The sequence below is a fragment of the Alosa pseudoharengus genome, unplaced genomic scaffold (assembly GCF_046254945.1).
Source record: "Alosa pseudoharengus isolate Yale_2024_CS ecotype anadromous, Long Island Sound unplaced genomic scaffold, YU_APseudo_1.1 YU_APseudo_1.1_scf_22, whole genome shotgun sequence".
Taxonomy (NCBI): domain Eukaryota; kingdom Metazoa; phylum Chordata; class Actinopteri; order Clupeiformes; family Clupeidae; genus Alosa; species Alosa pseudoharengus.
This window is the reverse complement of record NW_027468680.1, coordinates 115,934-136,501: the sequence shown is the minus strand read 5'-3', so window position 1 is coordinate 136,501 and position 20,568 is coordinate 115,934. Positions and strand designations below refer to the sequence as shown.

Below are 20,568 nucleotides of genomic sequence, written 5' to 3'. Positions count from 1 at the left end.
CACTACCCCCACACACCACCCCACACTACACACTCAACAACACACACACCCTACACACCCACACACCAAAACACACACACACACACACACACACACACACACCCCCCCACACACACCACACACACTAAACACACTACACACACACACACACCCTACACACACACTCATACACACCACACACACCCATACACACACCCTTACACACCACACACCACACACACACACCCTATACACACTACACACACACACACACCACACACACACCCTATACACACTACACACACTACACACTACACACTATACACTCACACTACACACACCACACTACACACACTACACACACTACACACACACTACACACCACACACACACCCTATACACACTACACACTACACACTACACACACTACACACTACACACCACACACACACACCACACACACTACACACTACACACTACACACACTACACACACTACACACACTACACACCACACACACACCCTATACACACTACACACTACACACACTACACACTACACTACACACACTACACACCACACACTACACACTACACTACACACTACACACTACACACCACACACACACCCTATACACACTACACACTACACACACTACACACACCCTATACACACTACACACTACACACACTACACACACCACACACACACCCTATACACACTACACACTACACACACTACACACACTACACACACTACACACACACACACTACACACACACACACTACACACACCACACACCACACACACACTACACACACCACACACACACCACACACCCTATACACACTACACACACTACACACACTACACACACTACACACACCACACACACACTACACACACCACACACACACCACACACCCTATACACACTACACACACTACACACACTACACACACACCCTATACACACTACACACACCACACACCACACACACACCCTATACACACTACACACACTACACACACTACACACACACCCTATACACACTACACACTACACACTACACACTACACTACACACTACACACACTACACACACTACACACTACACACTACACTACACACTACACACACTACACACACTACACACTACACACTACACACTACACACTACACACTACACTACACACTACACACACTACACACACTACACACTACACACTACACACACTACACACTACACACTACACACTACACTACACACTACACACACTACACACACTACACACCCTATACACACTACACACACACCCTATACACACTACACACTACACACACCACACTACACACACTACACACTACACACTACACACACCACACACCACACACACTACACACACACCCTATACACACTACACACTACACACACTACACACACACACTACACACTACACACACTACACACACTACACACACACTACACACTACACACCACACACACTACACACACACTACACACACACTACACACACTACACACACTACACACACTATACACACTACACACACACTACACACACACTACACACACTACACACTACACACACTACACACACCACACACTACACACCACACACACTACACACACACTACACACACACCCTATACACACTACACACTACACACACTACACACTACACACACACACACTACACACTACACACCACACACACACTACACACACCACACACACACTATACACACACTATACACACACACTACACACACTCATAAGTACACCGCTCACTATAGAGCAGGTACACACACACCACACACACTACACACTATACACACACACACCACACACTACACACACACACTACACACACTCATAAGCACACCGCTCACTATAGAGCAGGTACACACACACTACACACTACACACACACTACACACACTACACACACACTACACACACACACACTACACACTACACACTACACACACCACACACACACACACACACTACACACACTACACACACACTACACACACACACTCATAAGTACACCGCTCACTATAGAGCAGGTACACACACACTACACACACACACACTACACACTACACACTACACACACCACACACACACACACACACTACACACACTACACACACACTACACACACACACTCATAAGTACACCGCTCACTATAGAGCAGGTACACACACACTACACACACACTACACACACACACACTACACACTACACACACCACACACACACACACACACTACACACACTACAGACACACTACACACACACACTCATAAGTACACCGCTCACTATAGAGCAGGTACACACACACTACACACACACTACACACACTACACACTACACACTACACACTACACACACCACACACACACACACACACTACACACACTACACACACACTACACACACACACTCATAAGTACACCGCTCACTATAGAGCAGGTACACACACACTACACACACCACACACACACACTACACACACTACACACTACACACACTACACACATACTACACACACTACACACACCACACACCACACACACACCCTATACACACTACACACTACACACTACACACACCACACTACACACACTACACACACTACACACACACTACACACCACACACACACCCTATACACACTACACACTACACACTACACACACTACACACTACACACTACACACCACACACACACACCACACACACTACACACCACACACACACCCTATACACACTACACACTACACACACTACACACACTACACACCACACACACACCCTATACACACTACACACTACACACACTACACACTACACTACACACACTACACACCACACACTACACACTACACACTACACACCACACACACACCCTATACACACTACACACTACACACACTACACACACCCTATACACACTACACACTACACACACTACACACACCACACACACACCCTATACACACTACACACTACACACACTACACACACTACACACACTACACACACACACACTACACACTACACACACTACACACACCACACACACACTACACACACCACACACCCTATACACACTACACACACTACACACACTACACACACTACACACACTACACACACTACACACACCACACACACACTACACACACCACACACACACCACACACCCTATACACACTACACACACTACACACGCTACACACACACCCTATACACACTACACACACCACACACCACACACACACCCTATACACACTACACACACTACACACACTACACACACACCCTATACACACTACACACTACACACTACACTACACACTACACACACTACACACACTACACACTACACACTACACACTACACACTACACTACACACTACACACACTACACACACTACACACACTACACACTACACACTACACACTACACTACACACTACACACACTACACACACTACACACTACACACTACACACTACACTACACACTACACACACTACACACTACACACTACACTACACACTACACACACTACACACACTACACACCCTATACACACTACACACACACCCTATACACACTACACACTACACACACCACACTACACACACTACACACTACACACTACACACACCACACACCACACACACTACACACACACCCTATACACACTACACACTACACACACACACTACACACACACTACACACACTACACACACTACACACACACTACACACTACACACCACACACACTACACACACACTACACACACACTACACACACTACACACACTACACACACACTACACACACTACACACACACTACACACACTACACACTACACACACTACACACTACACACACTACACACACCACACACTACACACCACACACACTACACACACACTACACACACACCCTATACACACTACACACTACACACACTACACACTACACACACACACACTACACACTACACACCACACACACACTACACACACCACACACACACTATACACACACTATACACACACACTACACACACTCATAAGTACACCGCTCACTATAGAGCAGGTACACACACACCACACACACTACACACTATACACACACACACCACACACTACACACACACACTACACACACTCATAAGCACACCGCTCACTATAGAGCAGGTACACACACACTACACACTACACACACACTACACACACTACACACACACTACACACACACACACTACACACTACACACACCACACACACACACACACACACTACACACACTACACACACACTACACACACACACTCATAAGTACACCGCTCACTATAGAGCAGGTACACACACACTACACACACACTACACACACACACACTACACACTACACACACCACACACACACACACACATTACACACACTACACACACACTACACACACACACTCATAAGTACACCGCTCACTATAGAGCAGGTACACACACACTACACACACACTACACACACTACACACTACACACTACACACACCACACACACACACACACACTACACACACTACACACACACTACACACACACACTCATAAGTACACCGCTCACTATAGAGCAGGTACACACACACTACACACACCACACACACACACTACACACACTACACACTACACACACTACACACACACTACACACACTACACACACTACACACACTACACACACCACACACTCACACACACTACACACACACACTATACACACTACACACACCACACACACACACACACACTACACACACTACACACACACTATACACACTACACACACACACACACACACTATACACACTACACACACACTACACACACACTACACACACACTATACACACACTCATAAGCACACCGCTCACTATAGAGCAGGTACACACACACTACACACACACACACTCATAAGCACGCCGCTCACTATAGAGCAGGTACACACACACTACACACACTACACACACACACACACACTATACACACACACACTCATAAGCACACCGCTCACTATAGAGCAGGTACACACACACTACACACACCACACACACACACTACACACACTACACACACACACTCATAAGTACACCGCTCACTATAGAGCAGGTACACACACACTACACACACACTACACACACACTACACACACCACACACACACTATACACACACACTCATAAGTACACCGCTCACTAAAGAGCAGGTACACACACACTACACACACCACACACACCACACACACACACACTCATAAGTACACCGCTCACTATAGAGCAGGTACACACACACTACACACACACTATACACACACACACACACACTATACACACTATACACACACTACACACTACACACACACACACTACACACACTATACACACACACACTACACACACACTACACACACACACACACACTATACACACACACACTACACACACTACACACACACACACTACACACACTACACACACACACACTACACACACACTATACACACACTACACACACACTACACACACCACACACTACACACACTATACACACACTACACACACACTACACACACACTACACACACACTACACACACACTACACACACACACACTACACACACACTACACACACACTACACACACTACACACACACACACTCATAAGCACGCCGCTCACTATAGAGCAGGTACACACACACTACACACACCACACACACACTACACACACACACACTACACACACCACACACACACACTCATAAGCACGCCGCTCACTATAGAGCAGGTACACACACACTACACACACACACACTCACCACACACACACTACACACACACACACTCATAAGCACGCCGCTCACTATAGAGCAGGTACACACACACTACACACACCACACACACACTACACACACACACACTACACACACTATACACACACACACACTACACACACCACACACACACACTCATAAGCACGCCGCTCACTATAGAGCAGGTACACACACACTACACACACACATACTACACACACCACACACTACACACACACACACTATACACACACTACACACACACTACACACACCACACACACTCATAAGCACGCCGCTCACTATAGAGCAGGTACACACACACTACACACACACTACACACACACACACTCAAGCATGCCGCTCACTATAGAGCAGGTACACACACACTACACACACTACACACACACACACTACACACACCACACACACACACACACACTACACACACCACACACACACACACTACACACACACTACACACACACACACACACTATACACACACACACTACACACACACTACACACACACACACACACACTATACACACACACACTACACACACACTATACACACACACTACACACACCACACACTACACACACTATACACACACTACACACACACTACACACACACTACACACACACACACTACACACACACTACACACACACTACACACACACTACACACACTACACACACACTACACACACACACACTCATAAGCACGCCGCTCACTATAGAGCAGGTACACACACACTACACACACCACACACACACTACACACACACACACTACACACACTATACACACACACACACTACACACACCACACACACACACTCATAAGCACGCCGCTCACTATAGAGCAGGTACACACACACTACACACACACACACACACCACACACACACTACACACACACACACTCATAAGCACGCCGCTCACTATAGAGCAGGTACACACACACTACACACACTACACACTACACACACACACACTATACACACACTACACACACACTACACACACCACACACACTCATAAGCACGCCACTCACTATAGAGCAGGTACACACACACTACACACACACTACACACACACACACACTCAAGCATGCCGCTCACTATAGAGCAGGTACACACACACTACACACACTACACACACACACACTACACACACCACACACACACACACACACACTACACACACCACACACACACACACTACACACACCACACACACACACACTACACACACCACACACACACTATACACACACACACTACACACACACACACACACACACTACACACACACTATACACACACACACTCATAAGTACACCGCTCACTATAGAGCAGGTACACACACACTACACACACCACACACACACACACACCACACACACACACTACACACACACTACACACACACTACACACACCACACACACACACCACACACACTACACACACACTACACACACACTACACACACACACCACACACACACACTCATAAGCACGCCGCTCACTATAGAGCAGGTACACACACACTACACACACTACACACACTACACACACCACACACACACACACACACACTATACACACACACACACACACACACACACCACACACACACACTCATAAGTACACCGCTCACTATAGAGCAGGTACACACACACTACACACACTACACACACACACTACACACACACACACTCATAAGTACACCGCTCACTATAGAGCAGCTACACACACACACACTACACACACACTACACACACACACACTCATAAGTACACCGCTCACTATAGAGCAGGTACACACACACTACACACACACTACACACACACACACTCATAAGTACACCGCTCACTATAGAGCAGGTACACACACACTACACACACACACACACTCACTCATAAGTACACCGCTCACTATAGAGCAGGTACACACACACTACACACACACTACACACACTACACACACACACAATCATAAGTACACCGCTCACTATAGAGCAGGTACACACACACTACACACACACACACACACTCACTCATAAGTACACCGCTCACTATAGAGCAGGTACACACACACTACACACACACTACACACACACACACTCATAAGCACGCCGCTCACTAAAGAGCAGCTACACACACACACACACTACACACACTACACACACACACACTCATAAGTACACCGCTCACTATAGAGCAGGTACACACACACTACACACACACACACTCATAAGCACGCCGCTCACTATAGAGCAGGTACACACACACTACACACACACACACTCATAAGCACGCCGCTCACTAAAGAGCAGCTACACACACACTACACACACACACACTCATAAGCACGCCGCTCACTATAGAGCAGGTACACACACACTACACACACCACACACACACACTCATAAGCACGCCGCTCACTAAAGAGCAGCTACACACACACTACACACACACACACTCATAAGCACGCCGCTCACTATAGAGCAGGTACACACACACTACACACACCACACACACACACTCATAAGTACACCGCTCACTATAGAGCAGGTACACACACACTACACACACACACACTCATAAGCACGCCGCTCACTAAAGAGCAGCTACACACACACACACACTACACACACACTACACAAACACACACTCATAAGCACGCCGCTCACTAAAGAGCAGCTACACACACACACACACTACACACACACTACACAAACACACACTCATAAGCACGCCGCTCACTATATATGGCAGGTACACACACTACACACATACACACACACACACTACACACACACACTACACACACACACACTCAAGCATGCCGCTCACTATAGAGCAGGTACACACACACACACACATACTACACACACACACACACACACACTACACACACACACACACACACACACACACACTACACACACACTACACACACACACACACACACACACACACACACACAACTGAAGCAGAGTCAGTGCACATGTCCTAGACTACCATCAATTGGGACACACACACACACACACGCACACTTTGTTGATGATGTCACTGCCCTGGCAGGCTGAGGACTCGCGTGATTCGCTGGCGATGGCACTCTACTCACGACTCTTTGACTGGGTCCTGCGCTGTCTCAACAAGCGTATCCACGGAGACAGCAGCTTCCGTTCTATCTGCATCCTAGACATCTTTGGCTTTGAGAACTTTGAGGTGAGTCGCTCAACACACACACACACACACTACACACACACACACACACTCACTCACTCACTCGTCCACTCTGATGTTGCGTTGATGTATGTGTTACACAACTTTAAGAACTTTGAGGTGAGACGCTCAATCACACTCACACACACACAAAGATAGTGATTTGCCCCCTTCTGGTCCTGATATCCTCTGCTTAGTTATCCCACCTCATGTTGATGATGAAATAATAATGATAATAATAACTAGAAAATGTCATTCCAAGGAAGGAATTACCATAGCATGTAAATGCTAAATGCTACCATAGCACGTAAATGCTAAATGCTACCATAGCATGTAAATGCTAAATGCTACCATAGCACGTAAATGCAAAAAGGCTGCTGTGTAAAAAAAAAATACAAATGACAAATTACTTACAGTATAACTTTTTAGATCGCATAGACCTACAGTATTCATGAAAACCACTTAAAATATTAGATTTTAGCTTAGAGTCTATGACAGTCAGTGCAAATAAATTGTTAATTCAGTATTGAACAATATTCTTTGCGCGTGCTTCAGCCCTGCACACGCCCGGACTCGGACCCGCAAAACTCGGGAGTCGAGTGTGCTGATAATCAAGCTAAAAGCCCAGGCTGCTAGCTTTCATACCAGCACTGCTCCCTAGCCATTCAAAACATGTACAGTCTTCTGATATACTATATATATGTGTGTGTGTGTGTGTTTGTCGCAGGTGAATCGTTTTGAGCAGTTCAACATCAATTATGCCAATGAGAAGCTGCAGGAATATTTCAACAAGCACATCTTCTGTCTGGAGCAGCTAGAGTACAGCAAGTCTGTATCCCAACGCAACACCACTGTGTGTGTGTGTGTGTGTGTGTGTGTGTGTGTGTGTCCTGACTAGGGCTGGGCACCGAACGTCGATGCTTAAATGGCACCTAAACGCTCTGATCCTATCGTATTTTATTTCAGTGCCAAATTCCAATACCCAAAGAAATACAGTTTCTCATTGAGTGCCAAAAACGTAATATTACGTTTTTCCTTCCCATGCGTTGAGTGCCAAAAACGTAATATTACGTTTTTAGCTTTTTTTTTTAATTACGAAACTAGACACTCTAACACACCTTATATGTGATTTTGGGAACTCTGTAATGAATGGAAATGAAATATATGACGATCGTGAAACTCATGAAAACGCACAATCTGGACATTTTATCTGGACATTTTATCATAACTCGGTTGCCGCTTTGGGTCGAATCAGTGACGCATGCACGTCAGGTCAAAACCAGGCCATTTTCGTGGGTCTATCACTAGGTGGCAGTCTCGCCAGGTCTCGCTGATCACTTCCCGGAAAGTTTACACAAGTAAGTAACAGGCAACACTTCATATTTCATGAAAGACGTTATATCTCCATTTCTAGAAAAAAACAGCGGTTTTGATGAAATCTAGCCACTGTTTAGCTTGGGATTTCTCAGGAACAGAGGCGTGTAGAAATACACGGTTTGCACCCACCGAGAGCTTAAAGTCTCACCTTTTAATCGAGCTATTGTATGTGTTCATAGCTATAACACAGAATATGCTGTGGCTATACAAAAATCATCAACAATGGTCTAGATTGCTGGCACTCTAGGACAGTGTTTCCCAAAGTCTGGGTCGCGACCCATGGGTGGGTCGCAGGAGATTTTATTTGGGTCGCCAGCACAATTTATGTTGTGTTATAGGCCTAACTGATACCATTTGTCATTTGATACCAGGAAAGCTAACAGTTTTCTATTAGGATGTAGATTGTTAACTACCAGTCACGGTTTTGTCATAAAAGCTCATGAAACTGGCGCATGAAACGAACGCACCGCAGAGGGGGTGCCAGCATGGATATCTACCTCTCAAAATGAAACCGTTCTGTGGGGCGCCTGCCATGTACCTCGCAGTTGCAAACTGCAAGGGACATGAATCCGCCTATTTGCAGGAACATTAATAGATACCAGCTCCTCAACTTTACCGATTAAAATCCAGTGACCGTGCTGTCAACTAAAGCAGACATCCATATACCGGACATAAGGCCATGTAATTTGCATACAGTTTCGATTGCAGATGCAATCTTTAAAGTTAATAGCAACCTCCTCACATTCTTATTTCTGCAACAGTGCATTATAGTCTACAATTTAAATGGACATTTCAAACACTATTCCTCTCGTTTTCTACATCGCTAACTCCAAAGTAAAGGCGCATTCTTCCGGCTATTGCGCAAACGCCTCTTGTTCAGATATAACGACTATACAATAAAATATAATACAACAATACAATATGACTTAAGTTATTTGCTGTTTACATTGGAATTGATGTCCACAGTGTTATGGACCCATTTGTCTGCAACGCAACGTAGCCTACAACATTTTTTAGAAATACAGGAACAGCTAACTATGCTGACGAATGACGACTGCGCAACATGCGAGAATTTCCCATACTCTCGGATGCGCATTAAAACGTATCTTTTCAGTAGTCATTTCCAACTTTTCACGCTGATGGTGCTCAAAATGCAACACAACCATGTTCAAAGCAGGGATCCTATAGCAATGTATGGTTGGGTAGGCATAGAAAAGTTGGAGAACCTGTGGCCTAAAACAATATTGGTGGTTGCAGGGTAGATTTGAAGTGAAATGGGTCGCGATGGTCTGTCATTTTTAAAAAGTGGGTCGCCAGAAAAAAAGTTTGGGAAACACTGCTCTAGGACAAAGCTCCCGAAAACAGCTTGGCATTCAATGAGTTAAGAACAAAATTATTCATACCCCTGGCAAATACTGATTTAAAGTTGATTTTCTCTTTACAAATTATTCATACCCCTGGCAAATTACAAGTGATGGAAGTTGATAGACAATTGTGTATCAAAAGAAGAAAGAAAATTTTGCATAATTAAATGCTTTTGAATTAAATTTTTGCAGCATATTGCCTTTACCATCTACCCCCCTTTTTGACAACTGACATATCGGTTTTACATATCAGTTATCGGCCTCCTGTTTTGGTAATAATTGATATCGGTATCGGCCCTGAAAAAACCATATCGGTCGATCCCTACTCCCAATAGCTGGCCACCGATTAGCATCGATTAGCTAATTATGCTATTTAAAAGTTTAAGGTTTCCCTCAAGTGGCAATGCTGGCTTGCATTAGAACAAATATTGGTATTGAAATTGGCACCGTATCGAAACATTTTGAACGATACCCAGCCCTAGTCCTGACCAAAGGCCACCGTGTGTGTGTATGTGTGTCCCCTCTGACCCAACGTCAGTGTGCGTGTGTGTGTGCCCTGACCCAACGCCTGTGTGTGTCCTGATCTCCAATGCCTGTTTGTGTGTGTCTGTGTGTGTCTGTGTTTGTGTCTGTCCTGACCCAACTCCAGTGTGTGTGTGTATGTGTGTCTCCTGACGTTTGTGTGTGTGTGTGTGTTTGTGTGTGTGTGTGTGTGTGTGTGTGTGTGTGTGTGTGTGTGTATCTCTTCAGGGAAGGTCTGGAGTGGGAGAATGTGAACTGGAACGATAATGGAGAATGTCTGGATCTGATAGAGATGGTAAACACACACACACAAACATACACGTATACACACACACATTTAATACATAAATAATGATCAAACACTCCTTTACTATGCTAAATAATTTGACAACCCCAAACACACAAACACAATCAGACTTAGACACAAACACACTGCAAAAAATGAAATCTAACCAAGTGTTAATAATCAAAAAATCTATTTGGTATTGTTTTTAGTATGAAAAGACTTACCTAGCGCTCTCTCGAAAGATCATTTTGACTTAATTTAAGAAGACTTTGACTTATTTTAAGGAGTCTTATCAAGACAAATTTACTCAACGCACTGGCAGACAAATTTGCTTAATGCACTGGCAGACAAATTTGCTTGTTTTCAGGATGAAATGTCTTAATTTAAGAAAAGTTTGACTTATTTTAAGTCAAATGATTTCATGAGAAAGCGCTAGGTAAATGTCTTCTATATTAAAAACAATACCAACTATTTTTTTTTTTTATCTTGATATAAGGTTAATAACACTTGGTTAGATTTAGTTAGATAATCAGTTTTTGCAGTGCACACACACACACACACAAACACATACACACACACACACACAGACACACCATAAATGGAGAAGATCTTGATCTGATAGACAGTAATCACACACGCACACACACACACCATAAATACTATATATAAGTACTGATGTGTGTATGTGACAATGCATAACATCATTTGTGTGTGTGTGTGTGCTTTTTTGAGTGTGTGTGTTTGTTTGTTTGTGATTGTGTCTGTGTGTGTGTGATTGTGGATGTGTGTGTGTGTGTGCGTGCGTGTGTGTGTTTGTGTGTGCGTGCATGTGTGTGTGTGTGTGTGTGTGTGTGCGTGCGTGTGTGTGTGCGTGCGTGCATGTGTGTGTGTGTGTGTGTGTGTTCAGAGACTTGGTCTGCTGGCCTTGCTAAATGAGGAGAGTCACTTCCCCAAAGCTACTGATGCCACTTTGCTGGAGAAGCTCCACTCACAGCACTCAGTAAGTCTACGACACACACACACAATCATATACACACACACACATACACACAAACAATCATACACACACACACACACACACACAAACACACAATCATATACACACACATACACACACACACACACACAATCATACACACACACACACACAATCATATACACGCACATACACACACACACACAATTATATACACACACACACACACACAAGCACACACACACACACACACACACACACACACACACACAAACTCCCTCACTCTTCTCTGACGCTGTTTTCTGTTTCCTCAGCGGAATCAATTTTATGTGAAGCCTCGGATGGCCACACACCAGTTTGGAGTCAAACACTACGCTGGAGAGGTGTGTGTGTGTGTGTGTGTGTGTGTGTGTGTGTGTGTGTGTGTGTGTGTGTGTGTGTGTGTGTGGAGTCAAACACTACGCTGGAGAGGTGTGTGTGTGTGTGTGTATGATTGTGTGTGTGCGTGCGCGTTTGTGTGTTTGTGTGTGTGTGTGTGTGTGTGTGTGTTTTTGTGTGAAGTCAAACACTATGCTGGAGAGGTGTGTGTGTGTGTGTGTGTGTGTGTGTGTGTTTGTGTCCCAACGGAAAGCTTGCTGGACAAGCACAGGGTTTTGCGTGTCATCTGACTGGCAAGACCTAAATGACCTATGCCAGAGAACAGGCACTGCATTGAAGTGGACTTCCCATCTCCAACCTGTGGAGGTCTCTGATGCAGTTGTGGAGGATCCATCTGTTGTTGGCCAGGCTGCACCATAACAGCATTGTTCACCTGCTCCAGCCTAGAACATCCAGGCAGACTCTCCTGTCTATTCAGAGAGCCCAAAATATAGAGTACTGGTCCAGTCTAAAGCTACAGGGAAAGTTGGCCAAACTGCCCTTTGCGGACCACTCTGCATCACACACCATCTATAGCAATGCCAACATCAATGAGGAGATCCTTATTTTCTGTATAAAAGCACGTCTACAGGTTCTTCCCACCAAATACAACCTTTCACTGTGCTTTCCTTCCATCCATTCACCCCTCTGCATGCTGCATGACCCCCCTCAACACCTGGAGTCAGTAGCCCACATTATGAACAGTTGCACATCACTGTATATTGCCAGACACAACAGACTTGTGGATCTCATTGCTGCTCAGATTCCCTGTGTGGGGAAAAGCTCTATAAAAACACTACTGTACAGTCTAATTAGTTTAACACACCTGCAAACACTCTTGTAGGAATACAAAATACACCAGATATTGTTGTCATATCTCAGCATTCCAGAACAGTTAAGCTACATGTATTTAAAGTAGCATGTGCATTTGATCTGTTTATGGAGGACTCTTGCCTTTCTAAGACTGTAAAATATCAATCATTAATATCTACCATCGAAAACCTTGGCTACAGATGCCAGCTTATTGTGCTAGTGTTTGGTAGTCTAGGACATGTACACAGGCTGGCGACCCGGGACTTTGTATTGGAGGGGCTATTGAAAACAAGAGCCAAGCAGTTGGTAAAGTACTGCTCAATTTCAGCCATTATAGGAAGCATGTTTATTTGGAAAAGGAGATGTTTTCTGTACCCCTGAGATTGTATTGTCATACATAACAATGTGCTGATGTGGTTTTATCTGTTTGATCATTCAAAACATTTGATTCCTAATGAAAATGTACTTGTAATGTGGAATTGAATAAAGTATCTAAAATGTGTGTTTGTGTGTGTTTGCAGATGCTGTATGAAGTCCAAGGGTTTGCTAATAAGGTTTAATGTGTGTGTGTGTGTGTGTGTGTGTGTGTGTGTGTGTGTGTGTGTGTGTTTCTGTGTGTTTGCAGGTGCTGTATGAAGTCTCAGGGTTTCTGGAGAAAAACAGAGACACCTTCAGAGATGACATCCTAAATCTGCTCAAGGAAAGCCGGTGTGTGTGTGTCTTGTGCGTTTGTGTGTGTGTGTGTGTGTGCGTGCGTTTGTGTGTGTGTTCCTACACTGCAAAAACTGCTTATCTAATAAAATCTAACCAAGTGTTATTAATCTTATATCAAGATCAAAAAATCTATTTGGTTTTTAGTATAAAGAGACTTAACTACTATTCTCTACTATAAAGAGACTTAACTACTATTCTCGCTGTGCGTTTGTGTGTGTGTGTACTGTGCGTTTGTTTGTGTGTTCCTATACTGTGCGTTTGTGTGCGTGTGTACTGTGCGTTTGTTTGTGTGTTCCTATACTGTGCGTTTGTGTGTGTGTGTACTGTGCGTTTGTTTGTGTGTTCCTATACTGTGCGTTTGTGTGTGTGTTCCTATACTATGGCACGGGCACACGCTAAGCTGAGTGAACAAACCAATTGAACTCAGATCTGCTAGCCTGGGCGAACTCACTCAGATCTGTTAGCGTGGGCGAACTAACTCAGATCTGCTAGCCTGGGCGAACTCACTCAGATCTGCTAGCCTGGGCGAACTCACTCAGATCAGAGCTGCTAGCCTGGGCAAACTAACGCAGATCTGCTAGCCTGGGTGAACTAACGCAGATCTGCTAGCCTGTGCGTAGTGATGTGCCCAAAAAAGTGAGGCTTCGGAGCCATAGACAGTAAAAGAAATGGACGAACAGACTCCGTCGTTTTCAATGGGAGGGCACTGAGTCAAATAGAACGATTTTTCAGTTGGTCCCCCTAGTACTGCGCAGACTCACACTTGACTTTGTGACGTTAGCCATCGAACTGAATCTTGTAACTCATATGATAGATACACAGAAATTCTTCTCACACTTCCTTCGCCTTCAAAGTCATCAAAGTTAAACATTTATTTATGTATTATTATTAATATCATCCTCACCAAGTCGTGTTAATGTTGAAGCTACCACACATGATCATCTTCAAAAACAGTCATGCTAAAACAAAACAAAAAAGTTATAGCCTTGAAGCTAATCTTCTTTCCACTTTTCCGACCTACGGTCGATCCATCGAAAACCTCTGAAAAAATTAGGTTTACTTTTTTTATTATTATTATATTCAATTAAATTCAACTTTATTTCGCCATGTATACAGAGATACTAGGAATTTGATTTGGTCTTCTCCATGCAGGCAACTCCTGCACAAGATCTCCACGGCTGCCACACAAGCGCCGCCATAGGTTGCCTCTGTGTAATGCTTTACCTTAACATACGGTCGTGTATGCTAGGTTTTGCTTATGAGTTACCGTCATAGACAGTAAGGTGGACTGAGCTTCTTATCCAAACAATACGGTTATGTCCCTACGGCGCGAAAGAGAGATTACGTCAAAGCTAGCTTCCCTCCAACCGAACAAGCTAACCATTCTTCTTACGGGTAACCAACGTTACGGACGAGGTAGGGGACTCTGTTTTGCCTTTGTAGTGTTTATGTGGATCACACAGAAGCTACAATATCGGCACAGGATATATGTTATATGAAGTTCTGGTATTTCCAAAAAATCCTAGAATGAATGGGCTTCTATGGGAGTTAGCAGAGAGGTGGTCCCTCCAGCCTACGTCGATTCTTCTACTTCCGGGAATTCGCCTGCCCCCTTGTTCGGAGCTTGTGTCGAGCAGAAAGGGGCGTGCCAGATGAAGCCCCGGTTCGAGGCTTGTGTCATTTCCATAAAAATCACGTGACTGATGACAAACAAGGCCTCGGTTTGTGAGTGTGACGTCTGAAGCTTCGTTTGGGACACACACCCACTTGACTGCTTCGGAATCTAATTCAAAGGCTTTGAATTGCGCGAACCAGGGCACCCGCTTTAGTGTCGGAATGAGTTGTGTTGTATTCCCGAAGTCAGGCGAAATTTGTGTTTCTATAGGGTAGCCCTGTTTTATATAGGATGCTTTCTCTGATTGTGAATTTTTTTTCTTTCCGGAAAATGTCCATAATCCATAATATCATGCACATAGAAATAAAGAAGAAATAGCATAGGTCTAGCCTAAAGCTTTGCCATTTAGAACAATGACATTAAAACGTGTCTGTATTGCAATCTTGTCTCAACTTCAATCATGTAATTTAAAAAACAATACAGGCTAATAATTTCTATGTAGGCCTAACAATAATGGCTGACATAATATTTTTCTTTATTGAAAGTTTGATTCATGAATCGTCAAAACATGTCGGCCCATATAGGGTTTGGTTTAATTAGGCGCCTGGTCGTTTCCTTTTCACTGTCGTCCATAGCGTGTTGAGGTTGATAATACTTCGTCCTGGTTCAGAAGCTAAGTAGTGTCTACTGCGGTTGTTAAGTGGATGGGAGACCGAATGGATCATTGACTGGGATAAGACATGATTTCACGCCTCCACCGAAACACCAATTTTACGTGATAACGAGTGACGGGATTAGTTGCCTAATCGTATTTTATTGTATTGAATTGAGACAAACAGAAATGCACATTTCTTGCAACACTTTTTATGTAATGAATGAGAACATTTCGAAGCTTTGGCATTGTGTTGAACGTTGTAGGCATTCTTTTCACTAGTCCGTGGCTGCTATAATTTATGCAAACCACCAGATGTCGCTGTGTTACATTTTGACACGTGCATAAATGGTATCCTTAATTGAGGATTTACCCAGGCTACAGATCATAAATGGGATCCTTAATTAAGGATTTACCCACAGAACCCTAACCCTACAGCAGGGGTGGGCAACTAGTTTCCCCAAGGGGCCACATGACAAACTGGGATTGTTGAGGAGGGCCGGACCCAAAATACCGAACTCAAGTCTGAACTCAATTCTGTCCAATTCTATTCTGTTCTTGTATAACATTAAGTAAATCATATGGTTTTGTTTACTACTCGTAAGAACAGATGAAAATGTGAGGGAGACCAAGGAAAAACAGCAATAGGCTATTAAATCTATGTCCAGTATTTAATCCTCATTCTCGAAAATGATTTTTTGACATTGACATTTTTTTTTTTCAGTTTTCAAAGACTGATATAAAAAAGTACTACAATATCTATATAATTAGGCTAGGCCATGAAAATGTGAAGGAGTCAGTACAACCATAGGCATGTGCCACCATTTCATCAACACTCAGCAATATTTCATCATTAAATCATTACCATCATTAAATTAACTCTATGCAGAATTAGACTATGAAAATGTGGAGCAGACAATAGTAGGCTGTCATTAGTTAATCAACATGCACAAAGAAAACTATTTTAAAAATGTAGGCTATGTTTTTGCTTTAACTTTATGCACAAAACTGTGATTGGTCAACTCGCCCTGTGTGTTGAGCCGGCTGCTTCAAGCAACCTGTGGGTAGTAGCATCATACTAGTTCGCTAACATAAGCTTTGCAAATAAACTCAGACATATTTTGGTTACAGTGACTGGGTTATCCAAATGTAAACTGTCTATCTGCCAGTAACGTTTTGAAATTAACCATCGTATCGCCAACAAATAGCAGGAGTTTGTTCTGACAACCTTTGCGGTGGTGAGCGACGCAGACATAAGAGACACAAAACTTTGAAAGGTTTACGCCGACTTAAAGGCAACTGCCTTGTGTCGACGCAGAAGCATAAATTCTATTCACCAGCACATCAGTGAGGGTGTTTACATCGTATGCATCCACGCACAAATGTATGGGCGTACAAATAGCAGTCGCTTTCAAAATAAAAGCAACGATATTGATTTGCGTGCATTATCTCTATGCTAGGCTCTTGACTATTGTTCTTTCACGGACCTTACGCGGGCCAGTCAGGGAAAGCCCACGGGCCGGATGTGGCCCGCGGGCCGTATGTTGCCCATGTATGCCCTACAGGATACAGATCAGTTGCAATGTAACAGAAATCTCACAGTTCCCCATCCCAGGGTAGATTAACCCCAAAATTCAGAGTTTCCATCCCAGAGTAGAGAACTAATCTAATCACATGCTATCTGACACATATCTAATCTAACATGCTAACTGACACTTAACTAATCTAATCACGTGCTAACTTACACATATCTTATCTAATCACATGCTCACTGACACATAACTAATCTAATCACACGCTAACTGACAGAGCAATTGTCCCAATGTGCATATACAGTGCTCAGTATAAGTTAATACACACATGCTAAAGTTAAAATGCTAAAGTTGACAAAACAGAGGAATAAATAAATTATCTTTTGGAATTTGATTGGGGCAGCCGTGGCCTACTGGTTAGCACTTCGGACCTGTAACCGGAGGGCTGCCGGTTCGAACCCCGACTAGTAGGCACGGCTGAAGTGCCCTTGAGCAAGGCACCTAACCCCTCACTGCTCCCTGAGCGCCGCTGTTGATGCTGGCAGCTCACTGTGCCGGGATTAGTGTGTGCATCACCTCACTGTGTGTACACTGTGTGCTGAGTGTGTTTCACTAATTCATGGATTGGGATAAATGCAGAGACCAAATTTCCCTCACGGGATCAAAAGAGTATATATACATACATACTTATTTTAATTTAAAACATGAGGAAAAATCCACCCTTGAAGGACACCAATTTTCTTTGTGAATGAATAATGTATTGTAAATAAAGAAAAGTTCCTCCTTAAAATACAGGAGGCATAAGTCAATACACCCCTTTGTTAAATTCCCGTAGAAGCAGATTTTTATTTTTAAAGGCCAGTTATTTCATGGATCCAGGATACTATGCATCCGGGTAAATTTTCTTTGGCCTTTGGAATTAAAATAGCCCCACATCATCACATACCCTTCACCATACCTAGAGATGGGCATGATTTTATTTCAGTTAGCCTATTAGCTTGTTTGATTTGCATTGAGAGATGATCTTATGGAAAGTACCCCATGCCAATCTCGAGTATCGAGTGTATGTGATGATGTGGGGCTATTTTAATGTTACAGAGGTTTTCCTAATTTTTTTCATTTAGGCATTAAGATCAATTTCCAAAAGATGATTTTTGTTTCTCTTTT

General features: G+C 43.8%; 1 protein-coding gene across 1 annotated transcript in view; it reads left to right on the top strand.

Moving 5' to 3' along the window:
* The window catches only part of myo10 (myosin X), a 153,230-nt gene that overhangs the window by 61,412 nt on the left and 71,250 nt on the right, over positions 1-20,568 (top strand). Inside the window, exons 12-17 of the mRNA XM_076300163.1 lie at positions 8,990-9,136; positions 9,861-9,961; positions 12,625-12,691; positions 13,590-13,682; positions 13,973-14,041; positions 15,514-15,596. Of these exons, the coding sequence (XP_076156278.1) occupies positions 8,990-9,136; positions 9,861-9,961; positions 12,625-12,691; positions 13,590-13,682; positions 13,973-14,041; positions 15,514-15,596 (560 nt within the window). The remainder of the gene's footprint in view (positions 1-8,989; positions 9,137-9,860; positions 9,962-12,624; positions 12,692-13,589; positions 13,683-13,972; positions 14,042-15,513; positions 15,597-20,568) is intronic.